Genomic DNA, 20,195 nt, shown 5'->3' on the forward strand with positions numbered 1-20,195 from the left:
AGTTGAACTATACTCATGTTGACAAAATTTTGGTAAGGTATTTTAAAAATAGAATTGATCTTATTTTCTTAAGGTTCCCTTTTGATCCATAGAAATGGACCTCTGGTTAGGTTTTTATCCAAAATTATGAGAAGTTTTGGGTTACATATCACTTCCCAAGGATGTTGGTCCCCAAAATTCTTTTAAAGAAGCTTCATAAAGCTGGAAAACAAGCACAGGTTTGGAGCCAAGACAATAATCAAATGAACTGTTCACCAAAAGAAAAGGAAAAAGTTGATGATCAAATTACATTAGTGCAGCCATTAATGTCCATTTATTTCCAAGCCCCCTCATACTCCTCCTGCATTGTTTAGCAAGAAGAGATTAGCTCAGATAAAGCATGATGATCATCAACAGATCATGAACAAATTATCCATTCTACTAAGCCAGCAGCTTCATTTGTTTGTGTTATTGCATCTTTGAACCTTGTTATGCAGTGGCTGTGCCTGCCCTCATGGCCGCCCTTCCTGGCCACGTGAGGGGTTAGGTCTGTGGGCCCGTAGTTGGGTTGACCGAGTTCGTGTGGTGGGCCTGTTGGTCAGGAACTGTGTCGAGGACTTGTGGGCCTGTTGGTGAGGAACTGGGTCGAGGACTTGTGGGCCTGGAGCTGGGCCGAGACATGCGTGGGCTTCGCGCCTGGTAGGTTGTGGGCCTGGAGCTGGGCCGAGACATGCGTGGGCTTCGCGCCTGGTAGGTTGTGGGCCGGTGGGCTCGTATGCCCTGGGATGCTGGATCGGTCTACATGTCGGGTTCGGGTTGACCCAACTCTATGGCTCGTGGACCTCTTTTTCTCTGCAGAAGCTACAAATTTTGATTCCTCTGGTGAGCTCAACGACGTTGGTTCTACGGTAGATTTACAATGTAAATCTTCCCAAAACACGGTAGATCACGCAGGGTAGAACTTTAGAAGAAGTTCGGAGGAGACCGAGCTCAAGTTCAATGAAAACGAAAGAGGGAAGGATTCTGATCTGTGACAACAATTTACGATTTTTCAACAAAGAACTAATTCGGTGTGATGCTTGAAAACCAAATTTAAATGAGGGAGAAGATTGGGAGAGCATTTCTAAAGAGAATGGGAGAAGAAACGGTTGACGTTCGTTGTTGAGATTGCGTGAATTCCAGCGAGTTGTGTGAATTCCAGCTACTCGCCTGGCTACTCACAATTGACTAACGACCAACTTATAATAATTATTATTATTACTACTAATACCTAACGAGTTAAAATCTAGATAAATTTTGAAAAATGAAAATTCATATCATTAGAGCGTTGGAAATTAAGCTACTCTTACCATAACCCAACAACCTTAAGAGCTCTAGCGTATTCGAACCCTTGTAAAGTCGTTTAAGACTCGAGTAAAGTTCATGTCTACTCTGTTACCTTTTAAAAATCAGGAATATTTGCTACAATGTAACTAGCAGATTTTAAAACATATTTATTTCAAGAATGTAGGCTCAACCCCAATAAAATAATCATAATAATCATTCATACCAGGGCAGGCAAAATGGAAGCTCATGGTCTGAGCTAAAGCTTGGACTTGGGAGCTTGAGGTTCTCTAGACCATGAAGGAGGAATGATTCTGTAATCTTGTGTTGGCTCTTCAGCCTTCTGCTTTTCCCTTTCCTCTTCCTCTGCTTCTTCTTCTTCTTCATCCAATACATCCTTTGAGAATGCATTAGGGTTTGCTTTTATGCAGCTCTGCAAAGCCACAAAAGGATGCACACAGTCCGATCCCTTTACAAAAACCAATCACAATTTAGCTGTTAGTATGTGCCACAATTTTCTTTGAAGATACCAAACAAACTTTCAATCCCATGCCTGTTTCACTTTAATTCTTATACTTTTACTAATTCAGATTTCTTAATTCCCTTTCGGGCTTCCCCTCAAAGTTTTTAAAACGCGTATATACTAGGGAGGAGAACGGAACACCCTTATAGCGTGGATCCACTCCACGCTATAAGGGTGTTCCATTCTCCTCCCCAATCGATATGGGATCTCACAATTCACCCCCCTTCAAGGTCCAGCGTCCTCGCTGGCACTCGTTCCTTTCTCCAATCGATGTGGGATCCCACCAAATCCACCCCCCTTCTGGGCCCAAGGTTCTTACTAGCACACCGCCTCGTGTCTACCCACCTTCGGGGAACAACCTCCTCGCTGGCACATCGCCCAATGTCGGCTCTGATACCATTTGTAATGGCCCAAGCCCACCGCTAACAGATATCGTCCTTTTTGAGCTTCCCCTCAAGGTTTTTAAAACGCGTCTGCTAGGGAGAGGTTTCCACACCCTTATAAAGGGTGTTTCGTTCTCCTCCCCAACCGATGTGGGATGTCATAGTTACATTCCTCTTTAGTGAAAAAGCAGAAAATAAACCTAATGTAGTAAATTATAAAAATAATAAATAAAATTTAAAGGAAAAAGTAAAAGAAATCTAAGGAGCACATTAGTTGCAGAGTTAGACAAGATTAGTCATAGTCCCTTGTTTCTACTTTTCAACCAAAAACATACTCTAAATAACTTAAATGTACAAACTAATTGCTATTTTGAATTCCAATTATCTCTCACTACCGTCAAAGACATTTGGTAAGTTCTAATGCAAAAGTATGAACCACAATGAAACTTTAAACGTATAGAGAACAAATTGACTCAACAATTAAGGGATAACGATTGAAAATGTAACTTAAAAGTTAGTGGATGGGGTGGTTCCATCTTTTTCCTTACCTTTTCCTCTGCAGTACTCTTGAAGAAGCAGAGAAAAGCATCAGAAAATTGGACCCCACATGGACCTTTACGCAAGTCAGCTATGCAGGGGCACTCTAACGCTCTGTTAGCTTTGGCCTCAAGAGACTGAAAGAAGCATAGGTCAACTTCTTTGTTGGCAATTCCAACTTCAAAAGAAAACTTAGATCTTTAGAGTGGACAAACCTCATTTGCTTCATTGCCATAAGCTGCAGCTTCTGCACGAATGACAACAACGTTGTTGATTATCAAACATGTTCTCAAATCTAACACCAAACGGGTAGAGTACAACAGGAATTGCAAATAATATTTCATTTCATCTGTATTTAAACCTAATAAATTTAAAACAAAGAATTGTTGAAGCGCACTAGACAAATAATATTTTTCTGGTTCTGATTTAAAGGCAGTATCATTCAATTTTTTCGGTTATCTCTTGTGATGCCAGCTTAGTATTTCACAACCGACGTGTCGTAGCTTGTGGTTTTCTTTTCATAGGCACTTTCAGTTTTGCCTCTTATGAACCCTATAGTTTCCTCCCTTACCTGAATAATACCTCACGATCTCACTTGTTAGTCTACAGAAAACCGCATGGCTGCAACAATTGCTTAGCATTTTGCTAAAAAAAATTCCCCATCAATGAAGAACTATAAGATAAACCACATGCAGTTGAGCATGGTGCAATCAGGTTAAGTTTTCACTGGAAAAGTTTCGATTGGATGCACTCCTCTAAGAAGTCTGGTCTACGTATTTAAGTAACCTCTCACAAATTAGATTGATACAACTTTCATCCGTGACAAATTTGGCCCTCCAATACTTAGAAGCTACAGATTAGAAGCCTGAAGAACACCTTCAGCAGCAAGACACTAGCAAGTGTTGTCCATTGTGTTTATCCCCTCATACACTAATGCCGACAGACAGACCCATGAAATTTCCTTATTCACAGAATAAAAAAAAAATACCGACTACTAAATGGAAGTTGATGACTTCTTCACAGGTGGTTGAACAATTAAATCTGCTGAAATTGTTTTGCAAGTCATGGGATATCTACAATCTTCTCTTCCCCACGTTAATTTATAAAAATGAACAAAGAGGTTATCCTTCGTTTCAAACAATTCAAACTTCCTATTGAAACCAAGCATGAAACAAAAATCTTAGTCCTCTATTTGATGGTGGACGAGAGTTACCACTCGTTTAAAGTGCTGAAGAACAAGGAATCCACGTTAGATTATCTTGTCATCCCTCCTATATCTCTTTCCAAAATGAGAGAGCTGAACTAAAGCATCGCTGTCCTGTTGAAATTGAATTAACTCTCCTACCTCTAGCCTATAGGCCACTTTAAGTTGTGTGCTGTCAGCTTAGTATTTCACATATTTGGATAGTAAGTGACTCTTCATTTGTGAAGTATTGCCAGTACACGCTCATGTATTCTGTAACCCTCCCGCATGTTCCAACAAGCTCTCTTCAACTCAATGCTTAGTCTCAATCTACCAGAAACCTCAGTTTCATTTAGAAAACCTTATTTAATCTTCCAATACAAACACGGCAACGTTCCAAGAACTGAATGTAGTTAAAACATGCTACGAAGGAAAGAAAAAAATCAATAAAACGAACAGAAAATCAACTCAGCAAAATTCATGATACTCCATAGATCTTTTAGCGCTCAAAATTTAAATTTCTCGAACACGATTCGTTCTCACATGAAAAAAATCGCTTCGTTAGCCTACAGATACATTTTTATAGACACTAGGAATACGAACTGAACAAAAAGACAAGAAGAACTCAGTAAGAAGACGACGAACCTGCAATTAGAGAATCCATGGAGGGAGATTCGGAAGAGGAACCGGAGACAGGACTTGGAGACGGATTCCGGCTTTGTGGTAGATCGTTCGGAGACGATGCCGCTGCTACGCTCTCCGTTTGACCCATCCTTCTCTCAAGTCCACAACTCAAGTTGGAAACCGTATAAGCTCTGAAAAGGCGGACCGAAGAAAAATGGAGCTTTTTTTATAAAAAAAATAAAATAAAATAAATAAATAATGACTTTTTTATATAAAAAAAATAACTTTTTAAAACAAATAATAAGATTTTTTTTTTAAATAACTTTTTATTATGAAATAAAAAAATTGCTAATTATCTTATTTAATTTGTTTTATTTTTTTAAAATGATATTATTACCGTATTAATCTCTAACTCATTCACATATTTATTTAAGTCAAAATCTTATTTTAGTAATATTAATAAATAATATATTAATTTAATTATGATCAAAATTAATGTCTAAAATGAATGAAGTTAAAATCTTTAGAAAATTATTGTTTAATATATTTTTAAGATTTTTATATTATTTTTAAAAATCTTATTATTACACTTATATAAATATATATATATATTTTTCTAATAGTTTAGGACTATTTATCTTGATCAAAAGATTCCATTTATTTATTTATATATATATATATATATATATATATATATATATATATATATATATATATATAAATTGTGATATAATAACGTTGCAACAAATAGAAAATAAATATATTAGAACATAATTTGTGAACATTCAACTAGCAAGATATAAAATTATTGGTTTATCTTTAAATATATTTAAATTAAAAGTTACAATTACTTGTCTATCTTTAATCGTTAGGATTTAAACTAAGGTGTGAGTCTTCTTCAACCGGCCAAAGTACCACTCTGGCAAATCTATTGTAAATAAGATTTTTTAATATATTTTATATATTTGAATTTAGCTCGGGTCAACTCGAGGGTTTTACCCACGAACCCGAAACCGAACCGATTCAGTTTGGGTTCAGAAAAATGAACCCAACCCTACCCGAAATGCTAATCCAACCCAACCCAATCCTTGTAGTTCAGGTTGGGTTGGTCCCGATTGTCTGGTTGTCGGGTTGAATGTACACCCCTAATATGAATCAAGAGACATCAATTATACAATATACTTTATTGAAGATGTGAAGAAAATATTGTTAAAATTATCAAAAAGATATTTCAATTCATGTCACATTAAATAGAATGAAGTTTCATGTTATAAATTTTGGGTGGATTACAATTTAGAGCAATTTATAGTTATTATATTTCATTAATGTCTTTCGTAATGCCTTTAATAGTTTCATTTTGAGGCTATATAAAGCTATATATGTTATATTTGAAAGAAGACTTAAAAACTATAATAAAAGAATCATTTGTGTTTTTCTTGAGCCAATGACTAAATTTATTTGCAATTCTATATAGTTTAGGTTGCATGTAAAATCATTCAAGCTCGACATGATCAATCTTACTTGTGGAGTGATTCAAATCTTAATTAAGTGTTCTTGCGTTGAGATATTTGATCAACAAGAATCATTCAAGTTAGACATGATCGATCTTGCTTGTGGAGTGATTCGAATCTCAAACAAGTGTTCTTGCGTTGAGATATTTGATCAACAAAAATCATTCAAGTCAGACATGATCGATCTTGCTTGCGGAGTGATTCGAATCTCAAACAATGTTCTTGCCTTGAGATATTCGATCAACAAGGTAATCTGAATCTTACTCCCCCTGTAGTGATTTCCACATATCAATATTTTTTTAAACAGATAACATTTTTTTTTTGACAATGTGAATTTTCGACTTCATGGAAAGAACGAACAATTCAATTATCATTGAGTAAGCTCACTTTAATGTATGATATGTAATGTATAAACTACCATTATAAATCAATTTGAGCATAGTTTAACGGATTAAAACATTATATAGGATCAAAATATTAAATATTTGAATTAAAAAAAAGATATTTATGAAATTTGATTAAACTACGAGAGTGTCAACTCAAATGACACGTGAACCTACAAACTCGGATTAACTAATTCAAACTATAAAAATCGGGTTAAAATAAAGTTTTTTTTTTATATTTGAGTTCCGTTGAATCTTTGGAAACAACAAATTGAGTTTTGTTTGAAGATCCAGCGGGAGTAATTTTTTTTATTACTAAGATTAATAATATTTAATATTGTAACTGATGTTAGTGATGCGGTGGATATTTGATATTTGAGTTTTATGATATTTTAATTATTAATATAATATATCGTATAAATAAATATAATTTTTTTAAAATAATTAAAAAAAAAATACAACTCAACCATCCAATAGAGAATTGAGTTGTAAACTGGGTGCAATTCGAAATTGAAATAAATAATGATGGAAGCATCCAAACAAAATTTAAAATTTTAAAACCATAGGATTTACGAAAGAAATAATGCATGTGATCATTCCATGACGAAAATGAGAGCAGATGATTCGAGGAAGAATAATGTGAGAGGCTGAACTGGAGGAACATTGACTACGAACAGGTTCAAATCATCTCTCTCGATCAATCCATTTCTTCAATTTGTAATTGCTCATTCAACAATTTCGAATTAAACTGGACAAATATCCGGTTTCGGCGAGATAATGGCGAAGAAAGTGAAGGTTACAACAGGGATCGAGCAAATCATCTCTCGATCAATCCATTTCTTGAATTTGTAATTGCTCATTCGACAATTTCTTAAATTGGACAAATATCTGGTTTCCACGAGATAATGGTGAAGAAAGTGAAAAGTACAGGATTCGAGACCTTGAAAAAGAACCAGCCGAACACATTCAGATCCATCTTTCACCGCAAAAAAACGAAGAATGGAGACGATTCTCCTTATTCCATCCCTCAGCTCTCTTCCTTCGCAAATTCTGTTGTCGCTCGTTGTTCCAAGTATTTCTTCATTTTTGTATTGGTCGAATGTTTTCTTTGCTGTTATCTTGTATATTTCTGCACGAGTTTGCATGCATTGTAATGTTAATGCTAAGGACTTTATCTTACAATATCAGCTGCTATTTTTCTTCAAAATTTGATGTGTTTACCATCTATTTTGTGATACTATGACTGTTATTCATGCGTGATGATAAAAGGCTACCGTACTGGTGATATACTTGAGTAAAAGTTGTTCTAACATGTGATTTGAAGTAGGATGATTAGTTGTTCATCATGTGCAAATGACTGATTCTCGGGAATTTTTCTAGTTACTGTTGAAGAACTCGAATATGACTATTAATAATCAATCGCTGCACTCATGATCCATGGACAATAATGCGAGTATGTGTGAAGCCCGTCCATTCAAATTAGGCATATCTATCAAACTAATCACTTCCTCTTGTTCTTCTTCATTAACTGTTGCATTATTGCACAGTTTACACATTTTTAGTCAGAGGATTTCAATAATTTAAGCGCTTTTAAAGATATGTTGCATGTCATATTGAAGGCATAGTTTGGATTCAGCATTTGTTATGCAATCTCCACAACTGGACATTGACTTGAGCTTTTATGTCATCGTCATTTCATGCATCTAAAGGCAATTCTGTTATGCAGGATTCTTCAAACGTCCATTGAAGAAATGCAACACATTTTTGATTCAGAGCAACCTGAAGCTAATAAGGAACCCGAAACTTATTCTAGAAGTTTGTTGGAATTTTGCTCATACCAAACACTCTATTCAATGAATAGACGTACAGATTATTTAAGTGACAAGGATTTTCGTCGCTTGACATACGACATGATGCTCGCTTGGGAGTGCCCTGGTATTGAAACCGAACCACTGCCGCAAGTGAGACAGTCTACCATTATTATACTCCATTGATATTTAGTAAGATAGAGTGAGATTATCACTTAGATGCATCTTTCTTTTTTCTCGTGGGGTTGGAGATGGGATGTGGAGGGGCGGAATTTGGGATAATTTTATCTTTTAGTTTTTTTTTTAAAAAAATTCATTTACAAAGATAGTAAAAAAAGAGGGAGAGAAGAAATTGATTGTGTTTCTAAATCCTCTTTCCAACTGTAGGAAACTGCTTCTTGCAGTAATGAGGAAGTAGAGGATAAGGAAGAGTGGTCACTATTTTATTCAAATTCTAAAAACACGGCTGTTCAGGTTAATAATGTTCTGGTTTTCTTATTTGCAACTTGATAGGCACCTTATTTTATCTCATGTCTAGGATGGGTACTTTGAAGATTGTTTTGCTAGCATTGACTGAGATTTAGAGGTACTAGTTTTTAGAACTCTTATATTATGATGATCAGGTTGATGACAAGAAAACTGTTGGACGAGAAGCTTTTGCACGGATAGCTCCTGCTTGCATTGCGCTTGCCGATCTCATAACTGTTCACAATCTTTTTGACTCTTTGACGAGTTCTTCAAGTCACCGACTCCATTTTCTTGTCTTTGACAAGTATATAAGAAGTCTTGAAAAGTAAGAACTTGCTTCGTTTGTGTGACAATTGTGTGATTTTATACATGTGATCGAAATCGTTTCTCCGACTTATACAGGTTTAGTTAAGAAAGCTTTAAATGTGTGATATACAGTTTTTGTTCTACACAAAACAGAAAATGAAATGGTTATCAAACATACACCTTGGATTTTATGATCTTCTATTTTGAAGTTTGTTCTTTTAAGATTAGTTTTTTGTTTCTTTAACGAAAGTTGATTTTAGTCAGTTCTGGATTCATGTTTTTGGTTCAGTAAAGTATTATTTAATCCGCTTTTGCTCAGTTTATGCTTCTGCAGCATTGTTAGAATGATTGTCGTTTAATGTTCGGGTTTTTATATTACATGCGGTTACATTCAAGCTTGTGTGTAGTGTATGATAATTGCACCTTGCAACAGAAATATATTGCAACTATTATATATTAATTTTATTTTTTTTGTGAATATCAAATGGTCACTGAAGAAGTCTTAAGGTGGGACCTATCTGTTTCTTGATCATGACCTTTTCTGTTCCAGAATTAGTTAGTTTATGGACTCATATCACTCTTAGGAAAGGATTATCACGATATCTGTTTCACAGGGTTATTAAGGCAACTAAACATGGATTGCACCCATCAACTGGAAGTCTTCATCTTTCCGAAGGAGAAATTGTCCTTGAAGTTGAGGGTACGCTACCCACTCAACCGGTGCTTCAGCATATTGGCATTTCTGCTTGGCCTGGTGAGTCTTGTTTCTACAAATGTAATCCAAGATTAAACAGATTGAACTACCTCCGTTTAAATTTTGAAGATTGAAATTTAAGATCCAAGTTTCCTTCTCTCGATTATAGTTTTTGAGCCATGAATAAAAATTCATGTTTCTTTCCTTTTTTTTTTTTTTTTTTTTTTTTTTTTTTTTTTNGCATTCCTTACTTTGTCGGTCAAAATATAGATTATTCATGTTGGATAGATTATAGTTGTTTATTGACTAAGAAAGGGTAGATAGTTCTCTCTTTGGAGATTTTGTCCCAGATTATGAGCTTTTTTTGGATTATAGATTTTGGAAGTTGTGGTGTAGAAAGTAGTTAATTCTTTTGTGACTAAAGGATTGATGCTTTCAAATTGGAGGAGAAAAGAGATAAGTCTTCCTTTTTCATGAGATTGCTATGGAATCAAGTGCAATGGTTAGAACCATCTTTGTGTATTCATCTCTATTTCCAATAAACTTAAGTTGCAAAAAAAGGTGAATGAGTTCTATTTGAAAGCTTAAATTGTAATTTTTTCTATCGAGTCTTTCATTGTCTAAGATGAATGGTTGGCTTGCATTTGAATAATAATATAAAAAAAATTACCTTTTCTGATAAAGGAATAAGAAGTGCATTCTGATTCTCGTAACTGTAAAGAAGAGAGGTTGGTTTGTCTTTTTAGGAAATGGTTAGAGAGTTCCAATAAAGCTCTTCACACTAGACCTACCAAGGAGTCACAATAAAGCTCTTAAGTTGCAAAAGATGTATGAAGACCAAGGAGTCACAATTAAGCTCTTCAACTGGCCAGAAACTTTAAATTCCCCAGAACTCACACTAGAACTACTCTAATCTACTCAAAGTTGGCCTAGAAACACCAGAAAATCACCAACAAGAGCCATCACACATATGTAACTTCATTGACATAGATCCATTCTTGTCCCATTGACATAGTGAAATCCCCCGGGGGAACCATTCTTGTCCTAGAGAAATGCTTTTGGACATTTTCTACAATAGGAGTCCAAAAGAGCAAGTTAGGAGTCCAAAAGAATAAACTTACGGGGGTTGTGTCGATATGAACCAAGACATCTCAATTATGTAATATGAAGTTCGAGGAAGATGTGAAAAAAATGTTGTTCAAATTACCACTAGATAAACTCTAGTCACATTAAGTGAAGTCATGTTTCATTAGTATATAGATTAAATTTATATACCGGTTAATTATGGTCATAAAGTGTGAATGCTACCACTCTTGAAATGTATCATGGAAGATCAAGGGTTTTATTTTGAGGCTATATAAAGCCATGTTGTCTTTGTAAAATAGACTTGAAAAATGGAGTAAAAAGAAAGTTTTCTTTGCAATTCTATATAATTTAGATTGCGAGCTTAGAATTATTCAAGTTTGAGTTGATCAATCTTGCTTGGGGAGTGATTTGAATCTCAAATAAATTTTCTTATCTTGAGATATTTGATCAATAAGGTAACCTGAATCTTACTTTCCCTTGAGGTGATTTCTTATTGTTTTGGTGTTCTTGAATATTTTAGATTTAAAAGTTTTATTTTTCAGTAAGGTTGTTACATCGAATTCTCGGGAGTTTCGTAACATTTGAGATTTAGGGGTTTGCATATTCATAAGGGTTCTTGGTTCCAATTGGTTGGGAGTTTCATATCATGTGTGATATAGTATTCACTTGATTGCTCTGCGGTGAAGATATTCACCAAGTGTTTTCCCTCCACATCTGCGTTTGATCTAGTTGATCTATTCATGCAGGGAGGTTGACACTGACCAATCATGCCTTCTACTTTGAGTCATTGGGTGTTGGTATATACGACAAAGCTGTTAGATATGATCTGGGAGCTGGTATGAAACAGCAAATAAAACCTGAACTTACAGGACCATTGGGTGCTCGTCTATTTGATAAAGCTGTTATGTACAAGTCAACATCTGTGTATGATATCTCTTGATCGATATGAAATACTTTTATATATTCTAGTCCCTAGGTTCTAATCTTTGTTTTCCCTTCCTTTGAGGTTATTTTTATTAATTTATTTTATGGTTAAACGCTTTAATGATCTTTTACAGGATAGAACCTGTTTATTTGGAGTTTCCTGAATTCAAAGGCAGTTCTCGGCGGGATTATTGGTTGGATATCTGTCTTGAGGTCCTGCGAGCACATAAGTTTATCAGGAAGAACAATCTTAATGAAACTCAGAAATCAGAAGTACTTGCAAGGGCAATTTTTGGCATTTTCAGAATTCATGCAGTTAAAGATGCTTGTCATGTTTTTGCATCACAATACAGGACATTACTCACTTTTAATCTGACAGAAAGTCTTCCTGGGAGAGATTTAATTTTGGAAACTCTCTTGAGTCGATTGATGTTGATAAATAGAGATAGTGTTCAGCATGATGCTTCTGGGAATCCACCTGCAAAGCAGCAACGACAATTGTCTCCAATTTTTCTTCTATCATTAAGTCAACTTGGATTCACCTTACAGAAAGAGATAGGTTATGAATGCGATGCAGTCTTAGTTGGAGATGTTTGGGTTTGTGAGACTAATCCCTTGGACGTTATAGTGAGACAATCAATGTCAGATTCAGGCAGGGCTGAAGCTGCACAAGCAACTGTTGACAAAGTGAAAGTGGAGGGTATTGATACAAATCTTGCAGTAATGAAGGTAAGTTTGTTGGAGAAAACAATTTCCTTCTATGAGATACTTGGAAGATACGCAAGCTATCGAGTTAAAATTTAAAATTGATATAACTTGTAGACTTGTATATCTTCTTGATCAACAACTGTTATCATCACTATCACGTTTCAGTGTCTTTTCTTTTATTTTACATAGCGGAGGAAATATGGGGAATTTCAATCTCCACTTCTCTGTTTGTGTCAACCAAATTGATAAATTTAATACCGGATAGGTGGTAATTTTTTGCATGCTTGAACGATTAACCAAAGAAAAATATTGAATTCTTTGGGAGTGTATCTTGGATCTGAATCTTTCTCTGTCTGTCCAGGAACTGTTGTTTCCATTTCTGGTATTGGCTAGAAATATTCAAATTTTGGCCTCATGGGAAGACACTTTCACATCAACATTTTTTCTACTGCTGTTTTGCTACGCTATTATATGGTAACTACTCATTTTCTGGAGCTTTGCATGTTTGTGTCGAAATAGAGCATTGATATCTTGGTGTGCCGCTTACTTGACTCATAAATAACTGTGTTCCAAAACAAAGCTTGTAAGTTATATGCATGCTATAATATGCTGGTCTTTTTTACTTTTACCTATTTGAAGGCTGTGTTTGGATTAAGTTCTTAATCTGTCAAAACATTTTACGTGGATAGGATTTCAGCACATTTGATCATGAGTGATTATGGAATTGCTAATAGTTTTTCGGGCATAATCATAAATCTTCATACTTTTTGGTAGTAAAATTTATTAGTGATGAGGTTGAGAAGTGATAGAAGGGTCTTTTATTTCATTTTGATATTTATTGTATCCACTTAGGTCCATCAACTCTAACTTTCCTAAAAAAACTGTGATTTAAAGGACATGGAGCAGCTTTACCATTACGTGGTTCTGCAAAGTAACTTCATGATATGCCTTTCTTGTAACTTCTTGATCAATTTATGGTTACAATTTCCAGATAGTCGCCAATTTCAGCTTCTATTTGCTAGGATCAACAACCTATTGAATTTATCTCCAGTTTTAACCTTAGAGGGCAGAAGAAAGTCCTCTAGCCTTTGAGTTCATGCTTGTGGTCTCCTTTGGTACATCTGGTTGGAGCACAACGACATGATCTTCTCATTCTCTTTCTTTTAATCCTTTTTTTAATTTTATGAAAACTACACTTCTATTGAGGGAGATGATGAAAATGGGAAGGGACATCCAAAAAAGGGTCCAACAGAAGGAGCCAGACAAAACTAACTATATAAAAAAGGCTTTGTTCTCCTTCGAAACTAACACCCCAATCGTAACGGCCCAAGTCCACCGCTACCAGACATTGTCCTCTTTGGACTTTCCCTCAAGGTTTTTAAAACGCGCCTGATAGGGAGAGGTTTCCACACCCTTATAAAGAATGCTTTGTTATCCTCTCCAATCAATATGGGATCTCACACCAATAGAGGCATGAAACTCGGCCAGAGGCCACACCTCCTTCCTCAATCTCAATCCCTTTAAGAAGTCCATTGCTTCTCCCAATCCCCAAAGGTTAAAAGAAGATCCTTATTCAAGTTGAAGATTCTGCAATTATAGCATTGATCCTGAACACTTCTTTCAGACCTCCAAATTTAAGTTCGGAGAGGAATTGAAAATTTTGTTGGTTAATGTTGTTCAGCGAATGAAAAATGTCCAGGAGCTTGGAACCAGTGGCTATAACCGATCAAATGACTTGAAACAAAGAGATAGTATGCCGTTACCAAATACTTTTCGCAAAATGCACCAATTAGGATTTTGGATAATGTTGGTATTTCTTTTCTGAATAAGATGTTTACAAATGATGATTGATAAGCTTGAATTGAATGGCTAGTTAATATTTTTTCCCCCTCGTTTTAGCTATTGTTGCATTCTGATTTTACTTGCAATTAACCTCTCAACTTCATTCCATATATCAAAGTTTTAGTGGGAGGTAATAATAGCTTGAGATCAACGAAATTTTTCCATGTTGAAATGCAGGAATTGGATAAGGTTTTTTTTGCCTTGCATTCTAGTATCTCTTGCGGTTCTCATGACTTGCCGCCGGAAGTTTGGCCAAAGCAAGCCACTAGAACCCTACAGGATCACGGCCCCCCCTAATCGAAATGCTGTAGAACAGTTGCTGACCTTGCAAGAAGTCATCACTCAAGTTGAAGCATTGATCCAAGACGGGAATATCTTTCTCCTAAAAATAAGAGCTCTCTTATTTGCAGTACTTCCACAGGTACATATTATGAATGTTTCCTTGAAGTAAAGTCATTATCTGATTATTTGACTATTTCCTTTATCTTCTTCACCAGAAAGTACTTCAGAGGATGATCTGAATCTTGTACATTTTAACCCAACCCCTCTTTGAGTCTTGCTTCTAACTTTGTTTGTTTTTCTCTCTCCCGGAGTCCTTTTTTCTACTCAACTTTTGGTGGTTTGTGTGTGGTGGCGGCTTCTCCTTATCTTTTAACTACAGCTGTAGTGCTTTTTAAAAACGAAAAACTATAAAGAACCAGGCTTCAAAGGAAACATATCTCAGCCAGAGCACACATATCTTCCCAATACCTTTCCAACCCTTTAAAAATTATCTCATTCCTCACCCAAATCCTCCAAAAAAACTAAATAACTGAGAGGAAGAGAAAAATATGCTTGAGATTGCTGGCCTTATCATGAAAGGTTGGATGGAATAAACATAGTTTATAGGTCAAGACATCTATTCCTTCCTTTGAGATGGAATGATAAGAAATCAATCCAAATAGTTTATAGGTCAAGACATCTATTCCTTCCTTTGAGATGGAACGATAAGAAATCAATCCAAAGGAAAGCTATGATACCAAATGATAAGGAATCAACCAAAGGAAAACTCTGATACCAAATGATAAGGAATCACTACAAGAGAATTAAGATTCAGATTACTTTGTTGATCAAATATCTCAAGGCAAGAACACTTGTTTGAGATTCGAATCACTCGATCATGTCAAGCTTGAATACATGCAACCTAAACTACACAGAATTGCACAGAAACTTAGCCATTGGGTAAAAGAAAGCACAAATGCTCCTTTTACTACATTTTCCGAGTCTATTTTACAAAGACAACATATATCGCTTTATATAGCCTCATAATTAAAACCCTTAACCTTCCATGAGGCATTCCAAGAGTTGTAACTTTCATATTTTATGACCATAATTAGCCACTATGTCTACTCTACGACCATAATTAGCTACTATGTAAATAAATCCTTTAAATACATTAAAGAAACATCATAACTAGAAATTATTATATAAAAAAAATGAAGCTGCATATGAAGTATCTTGAGGCCTTTGTTGCATAAATGAAACTTGATTTTTCTTAACGTGGCATCAATATTATATGATTGAGATATCTTGTGAACCTTGTGAACGAGGTTTCCATCCCCTCCCCCACATTGTACTTAAAAAAAAAATCCTCCATTCATTCTTTCTTTCTTTGTTTTTTATTTTTTTTATGTAAGCTTAAGAAATATTTGGCCTTTAGCCTCTAGCGTTTTTGTACTTTTCAGAAGTCATCAAGTATCATATTTCCTGTGTATATAAGCTTGTAATCCCTTGATCTTTGTTGCAGGAGACGGACATGGTTGCTATAGTGCTGGTTTTTGCAGCTTTTGTTTTTGCATTTATGCCATTTAAGTACATAATTATGCTAGCATTAGTAGAGGCATATACAAGGGAAATGCCATGCAGGAAGGAAACCAGTTACAAATGGATTAGACGGGGAAGGGAATGGTGGATTAGAATTCCAGCAGCTCCTGTTCATCTTGTCAAACATGATGATAAGAAAAAGAAATCATAAAGCGAGTTGATGGGTCGAGATTTTGCATATCGTCTCATCACCATAGTGAAGATATTTTTGTATGTGTATATATATATATATGTCTAATTTATTAATGTCTCGAGAAATCTATATTTCCTTAAAAAGATTACGGTCGCACGATTCTCATTATATTTGCAGTGGGTAGCTCACACAGACACGCACGCTCACACGCAAGTTACAATAGTTAGAACACGAAAAAAAGAAAGAAAGAAAAGGTTTTGTAGTGCCAAGATATGGACTAGGCAATTCAGATTCTTATGTTAAGTGAGATAGAGGTAACGACATTGTCTTCTTTGGGCTTTCCCTCAAGGCTTTACGGAGGATTTAGATGGGTTTGTTTGATATTGTTTAGACCATTTCTAGGAAGTTCTTTTATCGTAAATATTTTGTTGTGAAAGTTGTTTATTTGGCTTTAATGGCTTTTAAAAAACACTTATTGACTTCATTACTTTGGGTTCAGGTCGTATAAATATTAGTTTTCTAAAAAGGAGAGGATAAAATTTGTGTATCAGTCCTACGTGGCAAGCAAATTATTTAGATACCATTGGATTTGAATCTTATCATGTTCTTCTACTCTCTCTCTCTAAAGCTAAGTTGGACTCTTCAGAGATTGAAGGATCATCTTATTGTCGATGAAATTCCGAAACTTTCTTAAGTGCATCAAACTTAAATGACTTTAGATTTATAGCTATTTTTATTTGGTTTTATTTTTTATCAAAATAAAAAGTACAAAAATTCAATTATTACAAATTAAAGGGACTAAATTGTTATTTTCACGAGAGTTATCAAAACTATTATTTATTAAGAATTTTTTTTTAAAAAAAAAAGAAAAATTTTTAAGGGCATTTTTAAAGTTTTCAAAATTCTCAAATTTTTTTTTGTTAATAAAAGTTGGATGCAATAAATGGTAATAATGATCTTAATTTTATATATAGTCACAAATCTAAAAACACGATGGTACAATATTGACTATCTTACAAAGATAAAATTTCAGTTAATTTCTATTTATTGATTTCATCTTTTACGGAATCGATCCCATTTTGACTGTACAAGAATATGTGGAGCTCGGCATGTTTGGAAGCACAGGAGAATGTTGTTTTCCTGATATTATCACAAGTATTCGATATTAGGTCATTCATAGCATTATTATACCTTCTCTATTCATTGCAGGTTGGTTATTCGTCGACACGGGTTTAGCTTACGATGTTTTTGGAAGCCCTCGTCCAAATGAGTATTTTACAGAGAGCCGACAAGGAATTCCATTAATAACTGGCCGTTTTGATTCTTTGGAACAACTCGATGAATTTAGTCGATCTTTTTAGGAGGAACAAATGACTATGGATAAAACTTATCAAATTTTCATTTTTTATTTTAACAGAAATATATATTTTTAAAGCAATTCAACCTCCAAAAAGTATTTTTTAAAAATAAATTCCCGTAAATATAAAAACGAAACTTTCCAAAGTCTAAAATAAATAATCAAATCTATCCGAAATTTGTCGGTTTAATTCAATCAAAATTTATTAATCAAAACCCTTAAGGCAGTCCCTACAACCAGCTGTCACATTACAAGACAACCCCACGAAATATATGATCTTTATTAGTTCAATTATTATATGGATAAAGGTAGAATCATTGACTTTTGAATAACAGTCGTTACTTTAATTCAATTCATCAAATTAAAATAAATATATGCATAAACAATTTTGTTTAATTAAACATAAATTATGGTAAAATCAAGTTTTTAAATTATAGATTCTTTTGAACACATTCTTTTTATTTTAAAAGATTAAAAAAATAATAATAATAATAATAATATAAATATATATATATATAAAAAGCATAAGCCATAAACCCAAATCGGTCTTGTAGAACCAAAACCATCAAATCCATATCCAATATCAATACGCCTACGCCTCTTCGTTCTTCTTCTTCATTTTTTCTGGCGGCCGTCTCCGGTTCAGCTCCGGTGGAAATTATTCGTTCACAATTCAAATCAGCATGCCATCGTCTTCCTCCAATTCATCGTCGCCGGAGAATAACCACCTTGATGCTCTGTTATGCTCTGTTCGTCCTTTCCTTCGCGGTGAACTTGAAAAGGTAAACACGAACCTTCCCTCTCTCATCTCTGTCCTCCGTTCCGTCGGTGCCGGCGAGTGTTGGCACAAGCACGGCACCTTCCTCGATCACCTTGTTGATATCTACCGAATTCTCAAAATCTGGAAAGCTCAAGAGCCGGTTTGTTTGTGCGGCCTCTTCCACTCTGCGTATTCCAATTCCTACGTCAATCTTGCTATTTTCGATCCATCTACCGGCCGCGATATTGTTCGTGGCCATGTCGGTGAGGCGGCGGAGAGATTGATTCATCTGTTTTGTATCGTTCCTCGGCAGCATCTAATTCATGACGATCTTCTTTTCCGCTACTCCGATTCGGAACTCGTCGATCACCTCAAAGTTTCCGAGGCATCGCTGAAGAACGCCGTGGAAAACGGACATTTCAACGACGATGAAACCTGGAGAAAGAAACTGCAGTCGATTCTTCCAGCCGATGGCATAACCGTGAAGCACATCAAAACCGGAGAAGACGTGATGGTTTCGAGGCGAGTGGTTGCGATTTTCCTCATGATGACAATAGCCGATTTCAGCGATCAACTCTTCGGATTCCAAGATTTGTTGTTCGAAAACTCCAACGGACGTCTCGAATTCACAGGTAATAATTACACATCTCTGTGGCCTGGAAACGGCAAGCCTGGACTATGGATGAACTCCTCATCAAGAATGGGAGCGATCTACTCCTTAATTGCGAGAGAGGAAGCCATTTTAATCGCACAGAGAAAGCGAAAGGGCGAATTGGGGCTCAAAACAGAAAGAGACGAGGATTTAGACCTAGTAATTCCCCCAATTTTCAGTAACTGCACAAGAATTCTCGACGCAGATGATCAAATCACAGCAAGGGATTCATACTGGGAAGGTATTTGCAAAACATCTGAAAGAACTGAGGAATTGCTGTTGAGATGTGTGGAGAAGAATCCGTTTGTTGGTGAGCCGCATGTGGCGTTGGCGCAGCTGTATTTGGGGAAAGGGCGGTTTGAGGAGGCTGAAAAGGAGGCCGAGGAAGGGGTGAGGCTGATGCTTGAATGGGGCAGCGCTTGGGACAAGAGGATGCCATGGGATGGCTGGATTGCTTGGGGAAGAGTGCTGTTGATGAAAGCCAAAGAGAGGACATGGACGAACACATCATGGGGAATCCTCAACTTGGGGCTTGTAAGGTAAGAGAAATTAAATCTTCACTATGTTTTGGTATTAATTAGTCATATCAATTGTGTTCATAAATAGAGTTTTGTGAAGAACATTCCATGGCTGTGTTGCTTGCATCTCATGTTGATATAAATAAAACTTGGGTGTTGTTTGATCATACATGAAGTTCATTAGGACATCATAATTGAAGTTGCATGATTATCATATGCCCATTTGCTTCTTCTAAATGATTATTCGATGTTAGTAATAAGTTAGGAATCACGGATCTCTTCACAATGGTATGATATTGTCCACTTTGAATATAAGCTCTCATGGCTTTGTTTTGGGCTTCTCCATAAGGTTTCATAGATGTATTCCTTTACTTATAAACTCATGATCATTCAATCCTCCCCCTGAGGCTTATGAAGCTCTCGAACAACCTTCTTTTAATTGAGGCTCGACTCCCTTCTCTCGAGCCCTCAAACAAATTACACCCTTTATTCGACACTTTAGTCACTTTTAACTACATTTTCGAGGCTCACAATTCTTTGTCCTTTCCTTAATTGAGGCTCGACTCCCTTCTCTTGAGCCCTCGAACAAAGTACACCATTTATTCGACACTTTAGTCACTTTTGCCTACA

The 20,195-nt window shown here is 35.6% G+C and overlaps 3 protein-coding genes and 1 long non-coding RNA gene across 5 annotated transcripts; 3 read left to right on the forward strand and 1 right to left on the reverse strand.

Annotated features, from left to right (window-relative positions):
• Positions 1-95: 95 nt before the first annotated feature.
• Positions 96-1,107, forward strand: LOC111792439. Its single transcript, XR_002814796.1, has 2 exons — positions 96-662; positions 698-1,107. It is a non-coding gene; the product is annotated as an uncharacterized LOC111792439 (long non-coding RNA).
• A 252-nt stretch (positions 1,108-1,359) lies between these two features.
• LOC111792431 (mitochondrial intermembrane space import and assembly protein 40 homolog) lies at positions 1,360-4,755 on the reverse strand. The gene is made up of 4 exons (XM_023673894.1): positions 4,574-4,755; positions 2,961-2,992; positions 2,757-2,882; positions 1,360-1,771 (listed from the first exon to the last, which is right to left on the reverse strand). Exons 1-4 carry the CDS (start codon positions 4,698-4,700, stop codon positions 1,562-1,564), a joined length of 495 nt encoding a protein of 164 aa, XP_023529662.1. The 5' UTR covers positions 4,701-4,755; the 3' UTR covers positions 1,360-1,561.
• Positions 4,756-7,025: 2,270 nt separating this feature from the next.
• On the forward strand, positions 7,026-16,411 carry LOC111792410. Of its 2 annotated transcripts, none has more exons than XM_023673846.1 (9): positions 7,026-7,518; positions 8,173-8,407; positions 8,878-9,047; positions 9,643-9,782; positions 11,555-11,732; positions 11,867-12,461; positions 12,802-12,914; positions 14,460-14,703; positions 16,069-16,411. In XM_023673846.1, exons 1-9 carry the CDS (start codon positions 7,352-7,354, stop codon positions 16,294-16,296), a joined length of 2,070 nt encoding a protein of 689 aa, XP_023529614.1. In that variant the 5' UTR covers positions 7,026-7,351; the 3' UTR covers positions 16,297-16,411. The 2 variants fall into 2 exon arrangements, with proteins under 2 accessions (XP_023529614.1, XP_023529624.1); XM_023673856.1 differs by having other exon boundaries at positions 7,026-7,123.
• A 1,760-nt stretch (positions 16,412-18,171) lies between these two features.
• LOC111792417 lies at positions 18,172-19,734 on the forward strand. The gene has a single exon (XM_023673871.1). The coding sequence runs from the start codon at positions 18,319-18,321 to the stop codon at positions 19,588-19,590; it is 1,272 nt and encodes a 423-aa protein (XP_023529639.1). The 5' UTR covers positions 18,172-18,318; the 3' UTR covers positions 19,591-19,734.
• Positions 19,735-20,195: the final 461 nt, after the last annotated feature.

The sequence above is a fragment of the Cucurbita pepo genome, chromosome LG01, assembly GCF_002806865.2.
Source record: "Cucurbita pepo subsp. pepo cultivar mu-cu-16 chromosome LG01, ASM280686v2, whole genome shotgun sequence".
NCBI classification, from domain to species: domain Eukaryota; kingdom Viridiplantae; phylum Streptophyta; class Magnoliopsida; order Cucurbitales; family Cucurbitaceae; genus Cucurbita; species Cucurbita pepo.